Raw genomic sequence first — 20,737 nt, 5'->3', positions numbered from 1 at the left:
ATGGGAGTTGCTTTAGCTCGACGAACAGCGACATTCAGAAGGATTTGGGGGCAAAAGCGGGTTCAGTAAGCCCGATACAACGGTGTGGCGGTCGCACAAGAGAACACCAAGCTCCACGGTTTCGAGCAACTTCAACTTCACCTCAACATCGCTTTCAAAGCCGAAGATGCGTCTCTTTTGGCTCGAGGTTGGTCTTGCAGCCTTTGCGAGCCTCGTCGCCGCGTCGCAAAACCACCATAGGGCAGACCGGCTAACGGTGAACACGACGAATGGCCCCATCACCGGACATCTCGCGTCCAACGCCTCAGCCGTGATTGAGTATCTCGGAATCCCGTACGCGAAACCTCCCGTCGGCGACCTTCGATTCGCTCCGCCGGTGCCATTCACTAGCAATGCATCATACGAGGCATCAAAGTTCGGATTCGACTGCCCGCTGTCGCCATCCAAACAAGTGAACTTTCCCGACATGACTCCGCAAGCCCAGCGCATCATCAGCTACTTCGCTTCCGGCGCCGGGACTCCTCAAAGCGAGAATTGCCTCACCCTCAACATCTGGGCCAAACCGGCAAACAAGTTGCAGCCTGCCAACAAGCCTGTGATTGTCTTCTTCTACGGTGGACGTGGGTAGCCCGTAGCGGACCTCCACCCAGATGCTGACAAAATTCCGCAGGGTTTGCCATCGGCAACACCAACAGCCCATTCTACAACGGCAAATATTTTGCAGATGCTCAAGACGTGGTTGTAGTGACGGTCAACTACCGCATCAATATTTTCGGTTTCCCTGGAATTCCTGGACAGCCGCAGAATCTAGGACTGAGAGACCAACGTGCCGCCGTGGAATGGGTGCATGCCAACATCGCCAGCTTCGGTGGCGACCCGAGCAAGATCGCCATTGCCGGACAATCATCCGGCGGCGTTAGCGTGGACTACTGGTCATATACTTACACCAAAGACCCCATTGTGAACGGGCTGATCGCGCCGTCGGGGAACGCTTTCAGTTTCCCGTTGAACAGCCCTGGTGTGCCTGAGCGAAACTGGAACACTGTTGTTGGGGCTGTCAATTGTACTGACTCTGAGGACATCCTGGCATGCATGCGCGGGAAAGACTGGGAGGATATCAAGGCGGCCGCTGCGGCTGTCAAGCCGACTTCCAGCAGCAGTGTCCTCCGCTCGATTCCCCCGTTCTACCCCATTGTCGACAATGAGATTGTCTTTCCAGACTATGTTTCCTTGACAAAGAACGGAAGCTTTGCCAAGTTGGTCAGTGTTTAACACTCTCAGTCCCTGTCAAACTGTTACTCAAACAAGAACACAGCCCATTCTTTTCGGAAACAACAACAATGAAGACGGATACTACAGAATCCCAGCCTACGGCAACGGCGTGGTGCCAACTCCCGAGCAAGTCACATCCTTCCTCCTGGAGTCCTTCACCTGCCCCAACCTCTACCAAGCCAACGCACGACTCGCTCAGGGCGTGCCGGCCTGGATCTACCGCTACTTCGGCGACTGGGACAACACCCGCCTCTTCCCCACGAGCGGTGCCTACCACGGCGTCGATCTGCACATGATCTTTGGCGCGTCCGGAGATGTCAGCGGTATCCCTCCTTCAGATGCACAAAGAGAGACTACCAAGGGTATGCAGCGAGCCTGGGCTACATTCGCGAATGAACCCCGAAATGGGTTAAGTGAGGTGATTGGTTGGCCCAAGTTTAACCCAGAGACAGACTCTCTGGTTCTCTTGGCTCAAGGCAACAATCCGCAACCAAGCTTTGTGAAGCCGGATGTGTATGGCGCCCCGTGTTCAACTGTTACTATGGGGGCTCTGGCAACTCCGACCTCGTCGTTGTAGAGCGACAGACTTTCAGTAAAGCCAGCAACAGAACGGGTCTTGTATTTCCGTGATCTCACCTCTTCTGCGCTGTGCACATATATGAAAGACCTTCAGCCTACAATTTTGTAGATAGATTGAAGATTAAAACCCGGATTTGGCCAACTTCGTCTCTTGAGTTTCACTCGCATGTGAATAATACCTTTAATAAAATCCAATCTGTGTTCACCGAACGTCTCCCGGGCCGGAAAGATAGAGCAAATAAACTTCAATTAAGAATTAATGCCAGTCTAGCTCTGGCATTCGTGTGGTAACGTCGCAAATACCGGACATGAAGGTAGTGATGAAACGTAGATTCACGACACATCCACCGGCCCTCACCGAAGATCAACCAGCTCTTCCGAACTCCAAGCCAAACAGGTCCCCCCGAGGAGTGTTTAAGAAATCTTCCTCTACAGACAGACTCCTCCAGTCTCTGGCTCGCCTATCCTTCTACAAGTGGGCCAGAGGCACCCGGCGTCGACTCCATCTTCCTCTACAGGTCGACTCCGCTAGCTCTGACTGGATCACCACTCTTTTATGATGGACAGGAGCACCCGCCCTTGACTCTGTCTTCCTCTACAGGCAGAGTCGGGCGCGGCGTCGACTCCATCTTCCCTTTTCAGGCAGCTCCTCGTCGTCGGTGAGCATCCCGGAAACCCGGTTGTCGCATTCTCCACAGCATTCTGCATCGCAGGCATCAGGAAGCCTGTGTCGGATGAAGAGGTTTCTTCATCTAGGAAACACGATAAAATCGCAACCTTGGTGGTTTGTCATCGTTCCCAATGAAGGCATTCCCAACCGTCCAGTCCTCGCATTCTCCACAACACTCCGCATCATAGACACCGGAAACGGTCCATGTCGGACGAAAAGGTTGACCCAACCACGACAACCTAGGGAATCACGAACTTTATGCCGATTTCACCCCCAAACCCTCACCGAAATTGCTATCGAGGTCAATCACCCCCATCAGTGGAATCGAGGCAGCTCCCATTCCCTCAACCTCTATATAATCCCAATCTCCCTCCCTCCACTCCTCTCTCCATTCCTTCCTCCTCATCATCCGCTAAGTGCTTCCGCATACGCGAGCCTCCACCAAAGAAAACGACCCTGAACTGGGGCGGGCGTCCACAAAGACCCGCGAGTTCCAGCAGCGGTTGCCTCCAGCCTTGGCTTCTCTTCTCAGCCTCGGCTCCTCCTCGGCCTTTGAACTCTGGCTTCCTCTACAGCCACGACTCAGGCCATGCCAGCGCTAGCTCTCCGGAGCCAATATCGCTGATGGGCCCTCGAACTCTGCCTTCCTCTACAGGCACGACTTGGGCAACAAGCCCTCGACTCTATCTTCCTCTACAGGTAGACTCGGGTTTCCAGGACTTCGACCACGACACTTCCGACTTCGACTCCGACTTCGACTTCGACAACCAGCACCCTCCCTTCACAGCCTTTGAACTCTGGCTTCCTCTACAGCTATGACTCGGGCTTCGCCTTCGACTCTATCCTTCCTCTACAGGTAGACTCAGGCAACTGGTTGTCGCGCCCACCTTCGACACCTCCGACCTCTAACACCACCAACACCACCTTCGACAACATCCACCACCGACACCACCTCGACACCATGGACGGGATCTAGATAGAATCTTTAGCTTAGAAAAAAGAGAGAGAAATTTTCTTATAAACATTTGATCGCATAAACCGTACTATTGATTTGGGTGACAAATGTGTCGCACACCGATGTGAAGCTTCTTCAGTTTGATTATTTGTCTGTGGCCAGCTCCCACCATAAAATCCCAGCCATCTGCCAGGTGGTCCGATGTCTCCCACGTGCCTCGTGTCCGTTGTCATTCGGACAGATAAGTGCATCAGGTAATACTGCCGTCCGTGGATCTCAACAAGTTCTTTCAGCAAGTTGACAGAGGAACTTTGACTATTATTACTACTGCGGCGGCGCATGAACTGTACTTCGCGCTCGCTCTATCCATCAGATATACAAAACTCTCGAATGTATGTATGCTGCAGAAGCTGTGTGAGTGTGTACGCGCGGTGCCAAGCTTTGCACTCGCGATTTTACGATGATGTCGGCCGTTTCCATGAGGTGAACACTTGGTATGCCAACCTCTCATCTAATTCAAATGTCTTGACTCCATTATCCATGTATGATGCAAGGCTTGATCCACAAACACCTCCCGCATCCTCCTCTCCCTCTTTACGTACAAAATTATTGGGTATCGATGAGTTTCGCTACCAGTTGCAAAACATAAAGTAATGGTTGATGAAGAAGTTATAGACGTTGATGATTATGAGCGGCAGCGGGTGGTACCACGTGAAGCCATTGAGAAGGCGCCAGGTGACGACACCAACCATAGCACCAGTAACGACAAGAGTCCAGAGGATGCACAGAATTCGCATGTTGCGATACTTGTTGCTCTTGTGGGCCTTTGCGTCACCAGAAGCTGCCCAGAGAAGTTCAATGTTGAAGAGGCGATCCTTGATGGCGGTGAGGTAGGCATAGCTCTGGATTGTCACCACATGCTGTACGTTGAAGCCGTACTTAGCCTTCGCCCATACGCGCATGAGGATGACGCCATAGAGAATCGAGGGAATGGCAAAAGCAAGGTTCCAGAACTTGAACCATTCGGGACGGATGGCAAGCAGAAGAGTACCTGCGATCGGGGCCAGGAAGATGTTGAGCGAGACAGCAGAGTAGTAGAGGAAACCTGGAATGTTAGCTATGAATGCTGGGCGATTGCGAGAATGACACTTACCAGAGAGGTAGCAGATCTTCTGCATGAGGGTGAGGTTTGAGACCCAGAAGTGACCGTTGGTCAACAGCGTGGTAGATCCACGGGCCCAGCGCATTTGCTGGGAGAAGAAGGCTCGAGGAGAATTGGGGCAGACACCAGTGGCAAGGCAAAGAGGGATGTACTTGACCTTCCAGCCACGGTCAACAGCGCCAAAACTACACAACATTAGCCTTAATCACGATTGCTCGCATCGTCGTACTCACCCAGTGTGGACATCCTCAGAGAATCCAATCTCGGCAGTTCCGCCAACCTCAACCAGGGCCTCGCGACGGTAGAGAGCGTTGCTTCCGACACAGATTGATGCTCCCCACTTATTGCGGTTGACCTGAACGACACGATAGAACAGCTCCTGCGTGGCACCAGCACCTTGCTCAACCCAGGTCTGGTCGTCGGTGACTCGGAAGTACTGAGGGCTCTGAACCAAGGCCGTCTTATCGTCACCCAGATGTTCCACAATCAGTTCCTTCACGAAATCGGGGCGAGGGCAGAAGTCGGCGTCGAAGATGGCAAAGAAGTCACCATTAGTGCGTGCGAAAGTCCATCTCAAGTTACCGGCCTTGCGGAGGCGGGGTCGGTCGTCGCGAACGGAATAGTTGAAGCCGTACTGTTCGGCAAGAGCGCGAACAGTGAGGGAAGCGCTATCATCCATGACGTGCACTTGAAGCTTGGAGGCGGGCCAGTCAATGTTGACAATGTGCTTGTAGGTGTTCTCCAGGATCTCGAGAGGCTCGGAGCAGCAAGGCAGGAAGATGTCTACGGTTGGCGCGTTCTCCTCGGTGATGGGGAAGCGTTCCACCAGTTCCAGGTGACCCTTGTAGTCCCAGTCCTTTCCAATGATACCGACGGCGTACGAGATCAACAGGTAGATGCACATGGCACCTGCGAAAACACCGTACCAATAGAAAGCCGGAGCAGACAGCGCAAACAACCACATACCAGCGCCGAGCGAGAGGAACGAAAACACGCCAAAGACGTAGAGTAGAATGCGGTTGGTGTGAACGTAGGTGAGCTTCTCTGTGTCGTTAGGGCAGACAGGCAGCACCAGAGGCGGCTCCTCCTTGGGGCAGTAGGTCGCGCGGAAGCGGTTGAACAGACGCTTGGGAAATGATTCGCCCGTAGATGGCGGCAGGGCTATCGTGTGCTTCTCGTTGGCCTTCTCCGGGTCGGACACGACGGGCGGCACATGGCTGGCTTCAATGTCTGTGTCTGACGACGAGTGCTGGTGGCCTTTTTCGTTGTAGACCTCTCGCGCCAAAGGCGACGGCTCCTGTTTCGTGGTCAGCCGGACTTTCTTCCGTAGCTCGGGTTGCAGCGAGGCGACGTGAAGACTTACGATGTCAGGTCTGCTCAGGCGATGATGAGAGGAGTCTGCCCAGCTGGTTCTTTGGCCTGGTCTTTGCGGGGTCTCTGCGGGAGATGGACCATTGATGGCATTCTGACAGAAATTAGTCTCTGCTTCGTCGAGTTCGGATTCGTCGCCTGAAATCATTGTGAACATACCACAGTGAAGGTGGAATCGCTGGCCAGAGAAGCAACAGCGCTGGAATCATTGTCGGTGTCGAAAGGGTTCGAAGCAAAGGGATTATTCGGGGGCGTCAAGCCCGAGTCGGGGGAACCTCCCCGGGGAGTGAGAGGACGCGACATTATGGTATTAGTGGTGGTGACCTGGAATCCAACAGAGAAGATTCGTCAAACGGTCGTGTGCGGAGGGTAGCGAGAGAAAGTTTCCGTCGACGGGAGCACGAAGGCGCCAGAGGGGGGAAACAAGTCAAACAAAAACAGCTTTCAAGTTGTCGGTGGTGTCTTCCGTGACGTTGACCTTGGACTTTGGACGGGGTGAAGGGCGTCTGGATAGCGAGAGCGGGGAAGGTAAACCGAGACAAGAAGCAAAAGAAAATCCCAAAAATCAGCGAACGTCGTCAAAGCGAGTGACTAGAGACGTGTATGGTGTTTTGAAAAAATGGTGTCCAGCCTCGTGGAGCTAGTGTAGCGAGTGTAAGGCGGCGAGCAAGCAACGATGGCAGCGTGTGCGCGCGTATCTAGGATACGCAGGTGCAATCTTGAGCTAACGACCAGCCTCTGTGAGTAGCGATGGACGGAGGCAGGAAAGGTTTTGTTAGAGACAAGCCACCCGGGATCCGTATCTTAGCTGGCGGAGGGGGGGAGGAGAGGAGGAGGCGGTGGTGGTGGTGGGAGGCGGAGGGGCGTGGAGGAGAAACAAAACGAGTGTCGATGGTGAAGGAGTCATGGGCAGACAAAAAGCAGAACCCAAAGTCAAGGTGAGAAGGAACGGGGTGAGTGTGGTGAATCTGAGGCAGGCAGACCAGGGCAGGCAGGTACCTTCCCATGTGGCAGGTGGTGGAGGGTGGGAGAGGAAGGCACGCCCGCAGTCACAAACATCACACAGCAACAGGCGATGCAGAGACAAGGCAGGCGCAAGTGAGTCGTCCGGCTGGCGTCTGTCACCAATGGGAAGGTGCGGCCGTCGTCTGCAAGGATAGATACGGTCGGTACGGAGCCGAACACGGGCTCATCCTCTACGGATACTCTACTTGGGTAAGTCGTGTGGTTCTCTCCAGAGAGGCCTCGCCCGTCTCTATTCGTTGAATATTGCCCGAGCAATGCGACATGGGATGGACCTTTTCTGCCCATGCCATGGAATTCAGGAAAGCCCACTCAGATCATGGGCAACAGACGTGAACTGGGTCACCGGGATGCGGCGATTGGGTAGCGGCATGGGGGGCAAGAAGTGCAGATGGATGGTGGCCTGCATCTTTCTTAGTCTTGTACTCCTTGACATGGACACTCGGGAGGTAGAGAGAGAAACAGAGCGTTCGTGACATCAGTGCCAAGATTAAGTCAGATTGCCTGCGCCGACGAACTCCACAGATGGAGGATGCGAGGTTCCCATGAAGCTGCAGATGGTCTAAGGCAGGCAGGCAGGCAGGGATGGGTTCACACCGTTGGGGGGCACCAGGTTGGAGGACGGAAGTAGTACGCGTGGGATACCTTGCCCATGGAACTGCGAGACGGAGAAAGACGACTGTGACAGCTCGACCGGGGGAGGAGTGAGACGGAGAACAACAAAGGGACCAAGACAGGAGAACAGAAACGAGAGGTGAGATAGAGTATCAGAACAACCGCTCGATGCCTTGAGGTGGAGGCGCCAGCGCCGCATAAGGTACGCATCGCTTTGCCTCAGTGGCAGTGGCACACAAATACGGTAATATTCCTAATAATACCCAGGGCGAGTAGGTACAGACACGGTACACACGGAAGCGTACAAGAGAAGCAAGCCAGCTGGAAGAATAAGGTACTTCGGAGGCGGACTTGGCCGCAAGGTGAGGTGGACAACCGCCATGAAAAGGGGCAGGGAAACGAAGAACGCCACAGGCATCATCACTGCCGGGACAACAACAGGGCCCGTTTGTTGGCTTTTTTCGAACTTTTGATTTGCGCAGGTGCAAGCAGATGGGAACTTCAAATTAGCGCATGCGCGGAAAATTTGAAAAAAGGTGCAAGAAAGAGCCGCCAAGTAGCGGGATTCCTTGGGGTGGAGGGCGACGGGAAGTGGAAGTGGAAGTGGATGTCACTTTTTGACAGGGCAGGCAGGGGCGGGGAGCCGTTTGTTAGTCTCGGCCACCAGCGCCTGCCCAGACCTGGGAGGGAAAGACGACAGGCGACAGCAGGAAGTCGCATCCATTCCGTTCCATCCTGCCTGCATTACGGATACAATTGCAATTGCAGCAGCTCCTGCAGCCACGACGGCGCCTCATCTGGTCCTTCCCGGATTGCAGCTGCACCCCCACTCTTTCTTTCCTACGGCGGACGGGTGCGATGTGATGGTCTTGCTGTCAGGTATCAGGCGGACTCTTCCTTCCTTCCTTCACCTTCGCCTTGATCACGGCAGAACGGAAAGAACGACCCCCGGTACGTACCTCTTACACCAACGGCGGGAGCAGGCAGGCAGGGGGTGGGTGGTGCCAGTCGGGCAGGTGCGAGGTCCTAATCAAATCATGTCGCCTCCCATTCGCCAATCAGAGCAGGGGCCATAATAGCAGCAGCAAGGGCAGCCCTAAACTTCCTCCTGACTTTCCTAGATCCTGCTCGCTACCTCAGTCTCATCTCTATCATAATGCTCAAAATCTCCAAGGGGAATCTTATTGCACACCCCTCCCCCACCATCCTACATATCCCCTATGTAGCTGAGACTGCTACTTAGGGCTGTAACTAGAGGGCTACTAGATAAGTAATAAACCTTTTGCTACTATGCCCACTAAAGTCATTATTCTACTATTAGAGATGTTACTATAGTCCTATTATATTAACTATAAGTACGTTCAACTAATTAGAGGCTAGAGATCTAAAAGTTATATAACTTTCTAAGAGGAGATTTTTATTATAGCAATTAATATAACTTAATAAGATCTAGTTTTTTTATATTTTTTAATAAAAGGTTAATAGGAGAAGGAAAAACTAATAATCTAAGCTTTCTAATTAGCTTTAGAGGTGCTAAAGCTATTAATCTAATAACTTAATAATATTAATATTACTACTAGCTACTTTAGCTACTACTATAGCCTTCTATTACTATATGTAAAGGTATTTAGGGGCTATGGGCTACGGTTAGGTCAAACTGATAGAAGAAGCACCCAAAAGGTAGGTATGGTATTGCTACGCTACTTTTGCTTGCTTCTTCTAAGATCTTCTTTTCCGACCCTTCAGCGAGTACTCGCCGAGTCCTCGCTGTGGAGGGTTCTGTGCCCTGTCTCCACAGGGTTCTCCGTCATTTCGGCTTGGTCCGGCCGAACCGTCCCCAAGCCCTTCCGGTCCAGGTGGCCAGACCCTTACACTATAGTATATAGAGTTAATATTTAATTTTAGGTGGTAGAGCAATTTATAAGTCCTATAAGTTAAAGTTAGCGTTAGTAGCCTACGTATTAATCTTAACTTTAATATGCAGTATATTAGTAAGCCTCTTAATAATAGCGCTAACGCCAGCCTTATAAACAGCATTAAAGTCTTCTTCTACTAGTAGTGCTAGCAATAAGTTATAAAGTTGCTACTAAAAGCAGCTAATAGCACTTAAGGTATTAGTGCTAAGTTTATAGAAGGTCTTAGAAGTAAGTTAAGCTAGCGCTATTAAGGGTAGTAGGTTGATAGCATCTTAAATAGCAATAAAAGTAGCAATTTTAAGGCTTATAGTATCTCTATAAGTGCTACTAGCCCTATAGTTCTTCTTATAGCTAGCTATAAGGGCTCCTTCTAGCTAGCCTTTACTTTTAATAATAAGAGGGTTAAGGAGAGGTAGTTCTTTAGAATTAAGCGTCTTAATATTATAATCTTAGCGCTAGTGAGGATAGATTAAATTAATAGTTAGAGGGTTAGTATTTCTTATATAGCTCTATATAATATACTAATAGGGTAAGCTATAAGTAATATAAACTAAGTAGGGTAGGTAGGGCGCTATATTATTAAGTAGAGGAGGTAAGTAGCTATTAGTAGGGATCTTAAGGCCTTATAAAAGCTCTAATCGTAATAGTTTAAATATAGTAGGTGTGAGGGATGTATTAAGTAGTGAAAGTAGAGTTACCTCTAAGCTAATAAATTTTAAAGTTTTCACTAATTAGTCTTCTATTTCGCTAAAAATCTATAAATATTAACTAGACTAGAAGTAGTTAAGGTTATTAAATATACTATTAAAAGCTTATATACCCTTAATAAGGTGCTTTTTAATAGTATTATACTAGCCCTCAGTAGTAGAGGAGTTAGTATAGCCTGCTAATAATAATATTAGCAAGAGATATATAATAAGCAGAAGGGAGGTATAGTATACTAAAGTGAGTGATCTAATTAGTCTAGAAAGCTATAAATTTCTTATAGTATAGCTTAATCTAAACGTTAATAATATATGTTAACATATAACATTCTTTTATAATAATAATAATAATATAAGAATAATAATAACGCTTAACTTACTTTAATATTCTATATAAAATAAACGAATAAGGTTTAAGGTATTAAACCTTATATAAAAATACTCTATTTATTATAACCTATAACTATAATATTGATTATGTAATACGTATAGTTACGTAAGCACCTTATGTAATTAGCAGTTTAGCAGGTTACGTTTCAGATTATCTTTCCCCTCACTTTTCCCTACTAGAGGAAGCAACCTGCCAACTACACAAGCAACAACAACCAGAGTCATCACAATACATCGATTCCCTTATTATTATCTATACGATTAAATGCCCATAAATGCTCAGGATTATCACCTTTTATCATAACATAAGCCCATCTATAACCCTATACTATATAGGCGCATATACCACGCCCCTGAATACGCTTATACCTGTGCTAACAATATATATAATAGCCTCATAAGGCTAGTGTAGTACTAAAATAGCTTCTAAGTGCCTCTTAAAGCTATCTTATATAGCTAAACTAATAAGATCCTTCTATACCTCTATAAATATAAGGTATTTACTATTCTTAATTACTATATTATTAGTATATTAAACTAATAGAGGGAAGTAGTGATACGTTTTAGCTCTAACGTTCTTAGTAATATATTAGTAGTAGAGAAAGTAAGGGCTAGCCTTTAGTATATTATTCTTTTTAAGTGTGTTAAAGAGGGTAAGTTTATAATTAGTAGTAATATAACTAAGTAGGTTAATATTCTCTTTAAGGAGGTATATCTTAAGGTAGGTAAATACCTAGTAGTAATTAGCCTCCTTTTTAGTACTTAAAAAGTAGATACTAGCTAAAAAGGAGCTACTAAGGCCTATAGCGCTATAAATACTAAATAGAAGTATATTAAAGTAGTTAGTTTTATATATATAGTTAAGTAGTAGTATATTAAGGTAGGTATAGAGGAGTTTAATATAGGAGTATAATATAATAAAAAGCTAAGTGATATAGCTAAGTGTAGTCTGTTTATATTAGAAGAAGTAGTTATTATTACTAAGTTACTAAAATAACTACTTAATAGGTTTATCACCCTAAAGTAGCTAGTCTTATACCTATTAAGCTATATTATTAATATTATAGTATAAGATAATTACTACTTTAAGCCTTAAGTAGTTTTATATCTAAGTAATAATTTAATATAATAATATACTAATTACCCTCATCTTAGCGATATTAATATCTATAGACGCTAGTATAGCCTTATGCTATAATATATAGGCGCTAGTAGTAGCCTTAATATAGTTATAAGGGGTAGTATTACTACTAATTTTATAGGATATATAGAAGCTATCTAAGGTATACTTCACGCCTACTTTAAATAAGTAAGTATTAAGAATTAAGCTAGTATTACGTTAATAAGAGTAGTAAGCAGTATAGTAAGGGATATAGATATATAACTTAGCGTAGAAGAAGATAATATATATATAGTCCTCCTTTATGCTTACACTACTATAGTAAGCGTTAATCTTTAGTATGTAGCTGTTCACTCTAGTGTAGTAGTTATATATATTAATTAGCGCTTCTCTACTAGTATATATAATACTAAGTAGTAGCAGAGAGCTATAAGCTGTTAACCATATACGTTATAGAGGGATAGCTATCATAAGGGGCGTAGAGGCGTAGTAATAACCTTAAAAAGCAATAAAAAAGTGAAATATAATAGAACTAGGAGTGGTTTTAGCTGGCAGCAGGAAAAATGCTAGATTAGTAGTAAAAAGTGGGTTTTTTCACTGATCTCGCTCGCAGCCAAAAAGGCGCCACGGCGCGCGCCACAGAGGGTGGTCGAAGTGGGTGGGGCGGGGGTGTGCAATAAGATTCCCCATCTCCAATGTCAGCCTGCTTCGCACTGAGGCTCGAGTCAGCAATAGCGGCGGTTCTTATCTGATAGGTTCGGTGGGAATACTGCCCTCGACATCGCGCTAAATCGGACCCTCCCCGCCACCAGCAGATCCCACCACCAACGGCGACCACATTTCAACGACCCGACGAGACAAAAGACGCTGGCTTCTCGAACGTACCGTTCTCCGTCCTCCTGGCTGGTGGCTTGTCTCGCCTTGATACCAGACTTCATTTACGCGCGGCCAGCAAACATGGCTAGGCCAAAGGACAAGACACAGAATTCCAGTCTTGAATCTCGCCAAAGCAGCAGCGCCTCCTCCACGGCACATGCGAAATAACGTCAATGATGCAGAATGTTTCACCAGCGGGCAAACGCGCCGAACAATAGAACAGCGGAAGTGGACCCAAACTGAAGACATCAGGTCTAGACTCTAAACAGTCCAAGTAGCAAGTTGCGGCCCAGGTTGAAAACGGTTTTTCTCAGCTGGCCGTTCTTATTCCCACCTCACTAACGAACAATGGTCGCCTTTTAGCCCGCTCCCAGAGGAACCTAAGGTAATAAGCGTAACCTTGACAGCCTCCACCAGATAGGCTATTTCGACATCCCCATTCGTTGGCGCGTGCCTTCTTGCTCGATTCCTTGTTTTTGCTTCCTTTTTTCCCACGCCGCGCTGCTCTGCTCGACTGCCTTGCCGCCGTCCCGCCTCCGCCGGACATCGCTGACGAATATGTCTCTCTAGTTTTCTCGGCAAGGCCACGATGACGCCGCCAGAGTCTGGCATAGAGGCCTTCGGCTCGACAAGGACACCCAAAGGCTCCATTTCAACTCGAAATGCAGCGATCACGCACCCCGGCGGGCCTGCCGGACGGTTTCTACCGTCGATCCCAAGAGCACCGCCGTCTCTGGGCCGATGACCGCAGCCTATGGTCGAACCAACCATGTCACCATGGCGAGATTTCCCTCTGCATCGACTTTTCATCCCCGACAATACCCCTGCTCCTCCGCAACCCCGGCCGAACCCAACGAAAAAGCCTCCTCTCCACCGTCCACGCGCCAAAAACCAACGACGATGCCCACTCACCTTGCTGATCCGGTTTTTCTATGCCGAGACAATCGCTGCGAAATGGCGACCGGGCCACTCCCTGCCTCGTGTTTGAATTCCCGCCTCCCGCTCACTTACACGCCAAGACAACGACATGCATCCAACGGAACGCCATATGCTCGACCACGGCACAGTCTATCTCTCATCAGCAGAACCACTTATCAAAGGATCGTGGTCGCAGATCATTGGGGACTTTTTAGCTCTGAAAATCCGAGAGATAAAGTGGTTCTACCGTGATAAAAGGAAGAACCGCAGCGGAAGGAAGATTACCCTGACGGACGCCCGAGAAAAGCACGCAAGAGTTTTAAATGACCTCTTCATCTCGGCTCTGTTCCTGACAGGCGCAACGACACGGCAGCGGCAAAAGTCTTTTGGTTTCCGCCTCCACCCGACGAGTCCGTCCTGGGCATGTCCTTCTCTGTAGCCGTGTGCTTGGCCTTCTCGGTATGGCGGCACGCGCGCCAAGGCGCCAATACGAAGCCGTCTCGCCAGATAAGCACCTTGTTTTTCGACGACTTTTTCCACGCCATTGATTTTCTATCGAACGGGTGTGGATAATGAAGATACACACAGACTCATGGGTACCTTCGCAGCGGGACATCAGAACTAACCCAGCCTGCTTCGAGACTATTGTCCGGCGTGTCGATCTCGATGACAACAGGCCGCTGGATGCCCTTTTTCATTCTCCTGCGGGTGGCCTCCCCCTCGAGGTAGGTACCTGCCCCCAATCCCGCTCCGCCCTCTAACCCGCCTCGGACGCCAACCGTTCCGCCAAGACTCGTGTAAGCTCCGGGGACCTGTTCCTTCGTGAGATGTGTGGGAGTACTGCAGCAACGCACCACACCACCAGCACAGATTGCCCGACACACCAAAGCCATTAGGCAGACCACTTGGAAGCTGCGGTCACAACACGGGAATTGAGGCTCACCCAGCGATTGCCCAGGCTATCGTCTATGGTGTCTTGGGAATATGCAGCACCGTATGCAGCCTGCGGGAATCGCAGCAATAATGCACAGAGTATGCCCGTTGGACCCCAAGTAGAAACATGTAGACGTCATGATAACGACGTTGGATGGCAAGCTGGCGAGGCTATCGATGCCCGTGTCGGACAGCCAGCCACCTCCGCCTATTCGTGGCTGACATTGTCTCTCCCACACCAAACGTGTTGGCATTGGTCTTGTCGTGGCTGGGGGCTTGGGCCACGCGTATTCTGTAAGACAGGCTTCAGCAGCATGCAAATTCACATGCTAGCTGAGATTTATGTTCCACGTCGTGGCCGACGACAATGAGTTCAAGTGATAGGTCTCAACGGGAGGCCGCCATCGCAAAATCAAAGGGACGTCCAAGCTGCAAACTTGCGTGGGGTGTTTGGCAGGGTCCCGATCAACGATCTTGCATCGGAGAGGGTCACATGGTGCCATACTTCAGGTACATGATTTATGCGGACCGCCATATCGTGATGGATGTTCAGGGTGCTCAAAGTAGTCTAGTCACCGGTGATCCGCGCATGCAAGGCTGACCTGACCCAAGGGTCTTCGCGAATGCGCTGGTTGGTTTTTCAGCCTTGTCCGTTTGGTGATGATGAGTGTTATTATTATGCGAAGCCGGGGCCAGTAGGGCCCGGCTGTCGTCTACCAAGACATTAAAACGGCCGTATCCATGATATCATCTAAAAGAACCCAGCGAGCATGAGAAGAGCAGGCGCGGCCAGGAGCCAGGCGCTCAGCGTCACCATTCCGGCGGCATCTTCGCTGTCGCCGGAGCCAGAGTCGCCATTGTCAAGTTCCATCTTGAAGTTGGCCGCGCTGAAGGTGGTGTTGTCTTCGGAGTGCCAGGCCTCAGAGCCGAACTCGACGAGGCCGAGCCAGGACTCCTTGTCAATCTCGCCAGAGTTGAGGACGTATTCGAAGAGGGGCTTGACGTCCTCGTCGAACTCGTTCACGTCGGAGCCGTCGCGGGTGACCCAGGTGAAGACCTTTTGGTCGCGCTGGTTGGTGTCGTACCAGAGGGAGCTATCTCGGTGGTCAGCCACACATGTAACGTATAATTATCGAGAAGAAGACTCACAATTCGGTCGATCCAAGGGTAATGTTGGTCAGGATGGAGTCGCCCATCAGCGGGTACGGGTTGCCGACCTTGCCCAGCCAGATCATGATCTCGGCCTCGGCGTCGACGGGGTTGTACGTCCTGCTCTTGTTCTTGTCGACGAAGAAGTCCCAGGCGGCGTTGGCGACGACGCCGCTGAGGTTCGCCTTGCTGTCCTCCCAGGCGGACGCGGAGAAGTCGCGCGAGGCGGAGGAGCCCGGGTTACCGGCGGTCATGGTCCAGCTGGTGGCGAGGCGGAAGGTCTTGATGGCGTCGAGGCGGGTGGGCAGCTTGGTCGAGTTGAAGCGGACGTGCGGGAAGGAGTGGACGTTTTCGGGGTTCTCGTCCCAGGACCAGGTTGCGTCGAAGGCCGGTGTTGCTTGGTCGATCTGGAGGGCCGTGTTAGTCGGGGGAGGGATAAAAGAGGGCGGAGAGGACTCCGGGAGGGCGATTGTTACTTACGGAGACGCATTGGAAGCCATCGCCGACTGGTGCCCAGGCGTTTGACTGGACTGTGGTCTCTGGTCAGCGCGGGCGCATTGGAGAAGTGGTACGGAGGATGTGGTGTGAATCTCACGATGTGCTTGACCACCGGGGATCAGAAGGGAGGGAGGAGGGTCGGCTTACAGATGTAATTGGTGTCTTCACTCGTGAACTTGTCCTTGCCGCAGACTGTCGCGTCGTATGCGAGCGCGGTCTTGAATGCAGCGAGGCCGGCCGCGGCGAGCAGTGTGTTTCTCATCACGGCGTTTGCAGCTACCGCGGAGCAGGGTGAGTGTGTGTATGATCAATGAGGGGCGGAGCTGGAGACAGGTGTGAGTGTGTTCGCTCTCGACCTCGACTGTGTTGGACGACAGTAATGTAGGGAGGAAACACACGAGAGGTCTGGCCCAAAAAAATCGAGAAATGAGAAAACGATGATGTCGCTGGAGTGAATGACAATCCGGGGGAGGAGCAGGTGAGAGAGAGCAAGCGCGTAGCCAGCCGGGCCTGGACCAGAGTGAGAAAGGTCAGGAACCAGGGTCGCTGAGGGCAGGGGTCCGGTAGATGGATAGATACGTACCTAGAGCACCTTTTTTGATATTGGGAGACAGGAAATAAAATAAAATAAAATAAAAAAAGGGCAGCGGCGATACTGAGGTCAGCCTGTAGATGCAGCTTGGCCGTCCCCGCCGCCTGCTGTACTGCTGCTGCTGTGCTGTGTTGGCCAGGCTTGGTCGAGGGCGCGACCTGCAGTTCTTGGTTTCCTTGGTTCCTTGGTTGGCACTAACACCGGATGGGAGGCTTACCTAATCCAGAGTAGCTGTTCGACGGCCGGGGGAATGACCGGTCTGGAGTTGCTGTGTGAGGCGGCGTGGCGATTCTCAAATCCATTAGAAGTAATCATTGAGATGTCAGCTTACGGCTATCGATATGTTTGGCTTGAGACCTGCCGCTGCTTGATCTCGTTCTGAAAAGATAAGCTTGTACAGGCAGTGGTGGCATCGCCAGTGGCCTGTGACGTGTTGAGACGACCGATATCCACAGTTTTGGATGATGACCGACCAGATATATTTCACTTCCTTTCCGAAAGAAATTTGATATACTGAGTTCGTTTCCAACGTAAGTTCTGCAGTCATAGAACCTGATGATATTACTTTACTGACACACATCAAACTGCGGAACTTGAAATCAGCGAACGAGTTCGCAAATGTCATCTTTTAACTTAGCTCGCTTCTGCATTCTAAAAGGTGAACTGAGATATTGGCAGTGTATCTCACTGTTAAGTAACAAATGTATGAGATCCCAAGCGATCAGCTCTTCGACATCAAAAGCATAGGCTTATATTACAGTCAAGTTCAGGCGCAGTGCATAGTTCATTATCATTTTTCTCGAGAGGAAGGACATGGCCTGATAATGTGAAGCCTAATCACAACAACATGCTGACACACACTCACAGCTGCTGTTACGAGACACGAAATATGACTGATAGCAATCGTCTGTAGAGGAAGTTACATGGCGTGGATGAAGGTGAGACTCGTGGGTGGGCAGCTCCCACACCCTAGAGAAGACCGATTTCGGCAATCCTGCCCTGTGAGATTAAGATTATAACCTAGAAAGCTCAGTGATAACTGGAACAGTTGATACAAGCATTGTATAGCAAGTACACCCAACAAGAAGAATATATATTGATTCTAGACGCAGTGATGAGAATGAAGACGGCTCTGCGGGCAACTGAGGGCAGACCATGCAATATCATTTCACGAAGACTCACTGTTATCCACAGCAGGACCGGACCATTTCGAGATATTGGAAACATCATGAAGCTCTTACAACAGAGCAAGGGTCTCATTTCGGAACCGCATTCAAGAAGCCATCTGCGAGAGACACAGAATAAGGTAAAAGGTTTTGTAAAATCCCCCATCATCAGCGACATACTTGATCTCATGATATAAAGTCACATTCAGATCGAATAAGTCTATAACATTTCGAGCCTACTCTAACAGTGCCCCAAAAGCTCCCATACTCCTCTGCCATCAATACTTGTTCAAAATAGCTAGGCCATCCCTCGTCTACAGACTACGAGCCATCCCAAAACCAAACACAAAATCAAAACCACCCCAGATCCCACAACCAACCTTTCCATCTCACTCACCTCCTGCTCTCACACTCACAACTCCATCATATAATCAATCCCAAAGTGAAGCACCCTCACACCACAGTCTTCTGGGTTCCCCATACATCCAGAAAATCGGGTACACCGGGTCCGGAAAACCACCACAACCTCCGAACTCCCACATCACGAACGAACCATCGGAGACAATAAAACGGTTACCAGATAAACATGCAGTCTCGTAAAGTGGCATGTACAACCGCTTGAAGCGTAAGTGACACCGACGCACCCTCGTCGACGGGAGTGTGGGAGGGCGGAGGTTGCATGCAGCTGTCATGAGCTAAAATTGACCTTTCTCAATGAAGCCCGGGGACTTAGGACAACAGCCACAACAGCAACCACCAGATCCTCTAGCAGTGGACAACTATCTCCCTCATACACACTCAATCCTTTCTAAACAACACTTACTTTCATCCATTCACCATAAAAACTTCACTATTCAGAAACATAACCCGTCATCTCTCCCCAGAACCGCTGAAATAAACTCATAACCATAAACCACAAGCCGCGCTACAGACCGGCCCAGACCGCCCTGACTAATCCCACCGGTAAGTCCCCTAACTGCGCTGGGCGAGTCATACACCCAGCGCCATCGCTTAAGGCAGTCCAACGGGCCCTCGCACCTCTCGGCCACCGCCCAAGTTCAGCTCTCGTAACCCGTAACGAGCCCAAAACAGAAGGGGGCAGAATTTTTGGCAGTGGTTGAGGCACATTTTCAGTACGGAAGTGAGGAGAAACAATAGGGCGCGCCCCCAGAACCAGCAAATTCTCGTATTTGCGCCGCAGCTACATAATCGCGGCTGTCGCCCCATCGTTTCTCGTCTCATCCTGTTTTCCTCCTCTTCTTCTGCGGCGGAGTAAGCGACGATGACCTCGTAAGGAGGAAACGACACCACGATGTGTGGGAGAGAGACAGAGGGAGGACAGTCATCATCCCATCCCACCATTACTCACCACCACCAACACCAACACCCGCACCCACTACAAGGAGACAGACACACAGCGAATATTGAACCCTGGATTTCCACCCAGCACAGCGGCAGACCCCCTTTTTTTCGCCTTGTTTTCCCTCGTCCGAAGGCTGCAACTGGCCACACCACAACGCACCAAGACAACACCAAGGCTTGGGTGACAATCCAACAATGGGACCAACAGGAGGGAGCCGACTTTCCAAGACTCCAATTGCTCTACTGTCGATGGGCACCTAAGCGACACGAGGTTGGGAAGCAAAGCAAAAAAAGGGGGGACGATTCTCTGGGCAAAGTGCCGCCGTACCCGACTCTTCTCGCCAAAACGCCGTTCGTGGATGCAGCCAACATCTTACAGCGAACGGGAAGGATCAAATTGCAACCAGCATCGCGAACGTGATCGCGTGAGATCGGCCGTGTGCGCCTGAAAGGGGTTTGGGTCCAGGGGTGAAGAGGCGGATAAACGAAATATCAGAGAAATTTTCCTCTGTGAGCCTGCTGGTTTGGGGGAAAGAAGACGAGCGATGGACTTCACAGACACGGCGACGCATCGGCGTTAAAACACTACCGACCCGACCGACCGATTGATAATGACAGCGCAGCAGGCCGAACGAACGACCAGGCAAACCGGCCCAGACCAAACCTGAACAGGCGTATTCCAGCGAGACGCTCGGCATAACTCGCAACACCCCACGGAGACCAAAGGCAGAGAGGTGAAAGCGAGCGGCTCCCAGCCCCCCTCCCTCTCTTCTCGAATCCGAAGTCCTTTTCTCCCGTGCCCACGATCCACCTCGCCGAGCCTGTAATCAACGAGGCGTCGTCAGCAGTGACAGGGGTCGAGGCTGGTCCGGGTGGGAACCAGCGTCTCTCCGCTCTTGGTGCCAGCTTGGCGGTCCGCTGGCTGCACCAGGTTCTGGAGGCGAAAAGGTACCTTTTCTTTGCCCTGCCGTACAATCTGCATCCGATCCGTACACCACAGCTTGTGGACGGTGAGTGCGTGTGTGTACCGCAGTATGTCTGTGTCTGTGTGTGCATGTGTCTCCCTCCCTTCCACCGCATATTGACATCTCGCACGCTCTCCGTGTTTGATGTACCCTTCATCAGCTCAGCTTTCGGGACGAACAGCACGAGCTGCTTGCTTCTTCCCTCTTGGCATGGCTTACCGCCGCGCCGTGTAGCTATCGCACAGTCTGGCCATTCCTCCACGGCACCTTCGGCTACTAGCGAGCAGGCCAGAACTTGACAGCTCCAACAAACATGAACAGACTGACAGAGAGCGAGCCAAGACCCCCTGTCTAGCGGAGAATAACGGTTCCCTTCACCGTACCGGCGCCAAGGTTCAGCGTCGAAAAAGAAGGTCGAGAGCAGACTTCGATCCCGCCTGCCACACACCTTATCGATCTAACGGGGATCTCCTCGTCAGCGAAACGGACTCGTCCGGATCG

The 20,737-nt window shown here is 50.2% G+C and overlaps 3 protein-coding genes across 3 annotated transcripts; 1 reads left to right on the top strand and 2 right to left on the bottom strand.

Moving 5' to 3' along the window:
• Nucleotides 1–166: 166 nt before the first annotated feature.
• GCG54_00005466 (Acetylcholinesterase) lies at nucleotides 167–1,849 on the top strand (the record flags this gene model as incomplete). The annotated part of the gene is made up of 3 exons (XM_045405488.1): nucleotides 167–620; nucleotides 671–1,260; nucleotides 1,316–1,849. 3 exons carry the CDS (start codon nucleotides 167–169, stop codon nucleotides 1,847–1,849), a joined length of 1,578 nt encoding a protein of 525 aa, XP_045260469.1.
• A 2,256-nt stretch (nucleotides 1,850–4,105) lies between these two features.
• Nucleotides 4,106–6,312, bottom strand: GCG54_00005465 (putative cellulose synthase 2; the record flags this gene model as incomplete). Its single annotated transcript, XM_045405487.1, has 4 exons — nucleotides 4,106–4,581; nucleotides 4,630–4,823; nucleotides 4,872–6,103; nucleotides 6,169–6,312. 4 exons carry the CDS (start codon nucleotides 6,310–6,312, stop codon nucleotides 4,106–4,108), a joined length of 2,046 nt encoding a protein of 681 aa, XP_045260468.1.
• An 8,943-nt stretch (nucleotides 6,313–15,255) lies between these two features.
• On the bottom strand, nucleotides 15,256–16,413 carry GCG54_00005464 (uncharacterized protein; the record flags this gene model as incomplete). The annotated part of the gene is made up of 4 exons (XM_045405486.1): nucleotides 15,256–15,598; nucleotides 15,654–16,060; nucleotides 16,134–16,183; nucleotides 16,299–16,413. The coding sequence occupies 4 exons, from the start codon at nucleotides 16,411–16,413 to the stop codon at nucleotides 15,256–15,258; spliced, it is 915 nt and encodes a 304-aa protein (XP_045260467.1).
• Between the last annotated feature and the right edge of the window lie 4,324 nt (nucleotides 16,414–20,737).

Source organism: Colletotrichum gloeosporioides, assembly GCF_011800055.1.
Source record: "Colletotrichum gloeosporioides strain Lc1 chromosome Unknown consensus_67, whole genome shotgun sequence".
Classification (NCBI taxonomy): domain Eukaryota; kingdom Fungi; phylum Ascomycota; class Sordariomycetes; order Glomerellales; family Glomerellaceae; genus Colletotrichum; species Colletotrichum gloeosporioides.
Note: the sequence above shows the minus strand (reverse complement) of the source record. Positions and strands in the feature narration are given on the sequence as shown.